This window comes from Pelmatolapia mariae, linkage group LG2 (assembly GCF_036321145.2).
Source record: "Pelmatolapia mariae isolate MD_Pm_ZW linkage group LG2, Pm_UMD_F_2, whole genome shotgun sequence".
NCBI classification, from domain to species: Eukaryota; Metazoa; Chordata; class Actinopteri; order Cichliformes; family Cichlidae; genus Pelmatolapia; species Pelmatolapia mariae.
In genome coordinates this window covers 31,833,233-31,839,232 of record NC_086228.1, presented here as the reverse complement: position 1 = coordinate 31,839,232, position 6,000 = coordinate 31,833,233, and the positions used below count along the sequence as shown (strand labels likewise).

General features: G+C 43.4%; 1 protein-coding gene and 1 long non-coding RNA gene across 2 annotated transcripts in view; one reads left to right on the top strand and one right to left on the bottom strand.

Annotated features, from left to right (window-relative positions):
• Positions 1 to 505: 505 nt before the first annotated feature.
• On the bottom strand, positions 506 to 3,156 carry LOC134637178 (arf-GAP with Rho-GAP domain, ANK repeat and PH domain-containing protein 3-like). Its single transcript, XM_063487543.1, has 6 exons — positions 2,972 to 3,156; positions 2,829 to 2,864; positions 2,608 to 2,671; positions 2,417 to 2,531; positions 2,251 to 2,289; positions 506 to 2,126 (listed from the first exon to the last, which is right to left on the bottom strand). Exons 1-6 carry the CDS (start codon positions 3,142 to 3,144, stop codon positions 2,077 to 2,079), a joined length of 477 nt encoding a protein of 158 aa, XP_063343613.1. The 5' UTR covers positions 3,145 to 3,156; the 3' UTR covers positions 506 to 2,076.
• Positions 3,157 to 3,552: 396 nt separating this feature from the next.
• Positions 3,553 to 6,000, top strand: part of LOC134637187 (uncharacterized) — a 29,007-nt gene continuing 26,559 nt past the window's right edge. Inside the window, exon 1 of the long non-coding RNA XR_010095085.1 lies at positions 3,553 to 3,665. This is a non-coding gene — a long non-coding RNA (uncharacterized LOC134637187). The remainder of the gene's footprint in view (positions 3,666 to 6,000) is intronic.

Genomic DNA, 6,000 nt, shown 5'->3' with positions numbered 1-6,000 from the left:
GATGATGAACAAGGATCACTCAGAAGTGTTCGTCTATGCTCTGGTGTCAGGCGCTTCAGTAGATTTACTCGTGCTATTAACAGCAGCCGATAGTTTTTTCTCCCCAGGACATAGCTTACATATTACTGTAATATTCTTGTCTGCTTGTTTACGAAAAGTGAAGAGACGGGAATATGTCCATTTCATAAAACAGCCACACGCTTCAGCCGAGTCCGACATCTTCCGCTTTAGAATACGACTATGCAGCAAACTGGCGCGAAATGACGTGCAGCTGCACTACAGCGATGTTAAAGCGGCAGAGTTTACTTTTACGTTTAGAAGATAAATTATTGAAATTAAATAATGATATTCAGCGAGTTTAATTATTTTACAATGTAACGCAAGTACATTGTAAGTAACTGTAATTAAAATACCTAAAAATGAACAGTAATTAGTTACTCTACTTTTTCAGTGGAAAAGTAATTTAATTACAGTAGAACACTACACTACACTACTTAGTAACGCGTTACACCCAACACTGGTCGTCATCATCTAATTGAAAATATATTTGTATATCATCGGCATAGAGGTGATAAGAAATGTTATATTTTTCAAAGATTAAGCCTAGGGGGAGCATATATAATGAGAATAACATTGGGCCAAGCACAGAGCCTTGGGGCACACCACAGCATAAGGGTGCAGTTGAGGAAGAATAAGTACCCAAGGTAACGGAGAAAGACCTGTTCAAAAGGTATGATTTGAACCAGTTAAGGGCTTCACCCCGAATGCCCACAGTGCATTCTAACCTCGTTAATAAAATATTATGGTCAACCATATCAAAGGCTGAGGACAAATTGGTTTCTTTTTTTACATAGCACTTTATCAAACTGTTGTTTGATAAAGAGTTACAAGTATACTACAGAGTTACAAGTATTATACTAGTAGTAATATAGCATCCACCATCTCCTGCTTGCATATTTCTGAAAAACATCTTAGTAGTGTGGCAGCCGTCGGATCGAGCCAGCCCTGCAAACCCTGTGGATGGACGATGCAGTGGACAGTGGGAGGAAGCATCCTAAAGCTCTTTGCAGACAACCCTGTGTGATTTTCCACTCGCCGACCAGAAAAGACAAACCGCAGGTCTCAGTTGCAGCATCCCATCCACCCATGTCTGATTTTGCTCGGGCAGATTCAGCACGCTGCCAGAGACTTCCTGTAATCTATTACAGTTGTAAAAGAAACGGGCCAGGAACAGGTCACTCTTTGAATTAGGACAGCCTTTGTCACGTCACTGTGACGTGATTGCCTCCAAATACGGCATTTGAAGCATCCTTCCCCCTGAATTCAGACACAGCTGTAGACCGCCAGTTTAAGACTGAGGCAGGCGTCTCATCCGTCACTTTACATGCAGACGTGTAGAACTGACCAATGAGATGCCTGCGTTTAGATGTGACCAACTGTGTTCACAGTTTGATTTGTTCCGCATGTTGCAGCTTGTTTACTTCAATTTAATTTTCAAGGCACCGAATTTCTATGATGACATTGTTTGTGTGATTAGATGTGTAATCCCAGTCGTCACTGAAGCCGGCTCTCTGTCACTTAGTCTCTTCTAACTTTATTTAAACACATCCGCAGGAACAGCGCTGCGGGTTACCTGTTACTGAGTCACACGCACGTGACACCTTCCTCCTTTACCTATGTGAGCTTCATCTAGTATTTGAACTGACAGGTTAGAGAAGGTTACTGATGCAGCACTGAGCAGTTCCTTCGATGGCGTGCAGACTCCCTGCAGGGTCTGCCTCCTTCTCACCGCGGGCTGGCCGACGGTGTCGGGAGTCGGGAGAGCCTGCATCTCCATCGCCTCCGCCAGCTCCTCCCAGCTGCTGCTGCTGCTCTGCTCCAGAGTTTCCACGGAGCCTCTCGCCATCCGGACCACTTCCAGGATGATCACTGATCCAAATGTCTGGTCTCCTCGGGAACCAAACTGAGTGGGGGGTGGTCTGGCACTTCCTGGGTCTCTGCGATGCTGCTGGACAGGAAGCTGGTCTCCAGAGACTTCAGGAGCTGCAGCCGACCTCGTAGAGTGGCTCAGGCAGGTCAGGAGACTCCAAGCGCTCCTCGAACGAGTCCTGCTGGACCTTCATGGGCTGGAGACACACACGAGACACACCAGAACACAGAGAGATGGGATCGGTCCCAAGGTTAAACCCCGCCCCCCCAGCGTTTACTACAGGCTCACGAGTGAGACGAGAGGAAGGACAGAGTACTTACAAAGTACATGGAGAGAGTTCTCCGGTCGTGTAGTTTCCTCTGCAGGGGGAAGGCAAAGTACAGATAACGAGTTTGTGCATTTGACCTGTGAGAGTTTACTGAGCATGCCTGAGAAACAGCTGAGAGAGTTGGACTCTAACTAGCGTCTGATTGGCCGACAGCATACTGCTGCTGTTGCTCTTGTCTCCTCTGATGGGGACGAGTGGCATCGTTCCGAACTTCTGCTTGGAGATTCCAGTGGGGGAGTGGCGGCGCAGCACCGGAGGACCCGAGTCATCGTTCTGCAACAGAAGCACATCCATGATGGCCAGCACAGGAGCGACGGCTGATCCCAGACCAGCGTGCAGGTAAACGTACCTGAGCTCTGAGAAGGCTTGTGATCCAATCCCACAGCTCAGCCTCGTTGCTGCAGCACAGGTACCTGGTGGAGGGGAGGGGCAGATACTTTTGATTTCATGCAAAACTGAAACGCTCAGAGCTTTTATTTTAATGCACAACGTCCACGTGTGACTGAGTCAAGCATCAGTTGCTGCAGGTGAGTGTGACGCTGAGGAGGACAGGTGAGCCCTGATACTTACAGCTGGTGTTTGTCTGACATCACTGTGAAGCCCCACCTGCAAAGGAAACACACAAGACATCAGATAATGGCCATCAGCCTCTGACGCTCACTGCTCAGTTCAGACCGCAGGAGTGTGTGAGTGTGTGTGCGTGTGAGTCCAACCTGATGTGCTGCAGTGATCCGCTGGGTGGGAGTGGCGGCCATTGGAGTCGTTGGCGAGGTGAGCTGACTCCACCTTCGATTCGCTGCAGTCTGAGTCTGACCTCATCGACAACGCTAGGATCTATGAAGCTCTCCCAGCAACACGCTACACACACCACCACACAGGTGTGCATTACAGCGTCCTAGCCAGCTTCAGTTATGTTTACAGTTGCAGCCGCATGCAGCTGTAGTTAAAGCTGCATGAAGTTATATCACGCACGAACCAAAACAGTGACAACAATGTCCTTTATGACTAGAATAACTCAGTCTTGTTGTGGCCCGTCTCACCCCAGCATGCAAACATTAAACGTATTTATTTCATGAAAGCAGTCGTTTAATAGCTGTTTATGATTCGTTATAATCATAAATAATCATTCGTTCATAATTCAGCTTCGTGTGAAGCTGTTTATCCTGGTCCCAGTGTTAGGGTCAGTGAATTCAGGTAACGGAAAGACATCATGGATATGCTGACCTCACTCCATGGTACAGGGCTCAGAGGCAGCAGCTAGACTGTCTGTTTACCCTCATGATTAACATTCACAAGGAAACTATTCGTCACACAGATGTCAAGGCAAGTTTGATCGTGTGCAAGAAGAGCTCACCCTGCACCCAATAGGTTTACCAGGGCCCCGCCCTGCAGCCAGTCCTTCAGAAGGTAATGATTTTCTTTATAAAACCACCAGCAAAGGTAAAGTGGACTATTGTTTTGCTGCTCATGCTGCATGTTTGTTGAGAGTTTACAATATCTGCAAAGTTGTTGTTCCTACTGAATCCCAGTTTTGAATAGCAGGATGACTTTCCCCTCAATAATGAAGTCATAGATCAAGCAAACTAGACAACACGATATAGTGCTCATAAAGGGACTTTTGTTTCCCTCTACGTAGTGGAGATATCAGGGATAGGCACGATTGTGGCACTGATTCAGTCTTTAGCACTACGGTTACCCCGGTGTGTCGGCCAGAACACCACCTAAAATCTCCCAGAGTATGGAAAACGGAGCTTGAGGTTCGGTTTGAGGCACTTTATTGTCACAACTCAATTCCTGTGGCTGTAAAAACAGTTGCGTGTGTGTGGTTTTCTACAAAGGAAATACACAATACAAATAAATGATAAATAAGGTGAATAGATAAGTGACATATTCAGATATAGACATAATACAATATAGTTAACATAACCATATAAAAATCAGAGCAATGTAGCAAAACCTCTACCTAAACTGTGCAAGTGAACGGCATTGCTGCGAGGTTAAGTTATCGACAGTACTTCCGGTAGTTGCACAAAATAAAAGCTTCCCTATTTTACTCCGCCGTAATGCTCTTATTGTGAAGAGCAAGCGGGAACGTGATACTTCCGGTCGAACTACGATCGTCATTTAACGATCCTCATAACAAATTGTCCGCTACAAACTCCGAATTATAAAGTAAACAATCACAATCACCAGATACAACATACAGAGAAGCTCTGATAATACAGAAATGACATATGAGAGACATATGAGAGACCTTACATGTGTCAACGAGAGCGAAACCAGGATAAGCTAACAAACTAAATTAGCATATGAAATGAGGGTGAACTCACGCGTTGCATGCGTGGCCTATACCGCTCCAACTATGAACTACATTAGCTTCGAAATGGTAAACATAGTACAGTATCAGCATAAACAAAGGCAAAATGCAACACAGGTTAATACTCACTTATCATTCACGCACACATAACATCCCACAGGAATCACTGACCCCCACTGGACCAACACCGCTCACCCCACATTAAACTGCCCACCTTACTAACCGGATGATGTCACCAGACGGTGGGCTGGCCCAAACTGACAGAAGATTGAACAGTAGATAAACATATAAACTTATAAACCAATAGAATTATTCTATGAACTTTGGGACCTTTTTATACACTCTATAACCCTACATTAATCTTGTATGACATAGGCAAAATTGCAGCACCTTGGTATCCATAACAAAAGGGATGGTTGAGTGACATTTACATATGTAAGCTTTACTTACTTCATTTCTGATCTTTAAATGAAGTAACATCCCTCTGTGACCACATGATGACAGCTCAGGTATTGGCATGAATGGCCCATCAGTGATTCTTGAGATAAGGGACAAAACATGTCCGCCAGATAAAACCCAATTTTGGGGTTAAAAATATGCATTCAAGTGTTAACCCAACTGACTAAAAGACAAACCAAGGCAATGTTTATACAACAAAAGTATGATTTTGCATTTTTTATACATATATATTTATTTTAAATGGTACAATACATTACCAGTACCTTAAAAATCCATTGTCCAGAAGCAGGTGTGATAATATTAAAATACAGAATTTTTTTTTAAAAGTAATGTAAAATTAAACATCATGGCTCTCGTCACTAAGTATTTAAGTCAATGCCTTATATAATATCAAAATATGCAATTGAAAATTTATTTTTGCACATTTTTAAGTGATTTCAATCGTGTCCAGCGTTTTTGTCAACACCATCAGATTTTTTTAAAAGTACAAAAAAAATCAGAAATTATTGTGAATAGCTTACACTCTGAGGACCCCTTTACCACTTCCTGTTTGATACACATGCCATGAGGTCACTGCTGTGATAAGTTTTTTAAATTTTTATTTCATTTATGGCATACCTTAATGATTAAATCTATGGCATACCTTAATAATTAAATCTTGCACTTCATCGACACCACAGTCGATGAAATGCAAGATTTAATTATTTCTTTTTGTAAAAAGAGCTTCATTTAGGCCATAAGCAACTGATGAAAAACAAGATGGCTTCTGGCAGAAAAACATGTGTTATGAGAGAAAGTAGGGTATTTTGTCAGCACCATCACATGTCAACACCATCAGGATTTTTGTCTGATGGTGTTGACCCTTTTCAATGGTGTTGAAATGGTGTTGACAAATGCCACAAAAGTGTGCTATTCATCAATTATATTACGTTATTTTTGTTAATATTTCAGTCATATTACTTCCGG

Excerpts from the sequence above, each read along its gene's own strand:
- LOC134637178 (XM_063487543.1), bottom strand. The coding sequence starts at position 3,144 with ATGCACACCTGTGTGGTGGTGTGTGTAGCGTGTTGCTGGGAGAGCTTC. Across the intron at positions 2,290-2,416 it reads AGACAAGAGCAACAGCAGCA|AGGAAACTACACGACCGGAG; the intron begins GTATGCTGTCGG and ends TTCCCCCTGCAG. Across the intron at positions 2,127-2,250 it reads GAACTCTCTCCATGTACTTT|CCCATGAAGGTCCAGCAGGA; the intron begins GTAAGTACTCTG and ends GTGTGTCTCCAG.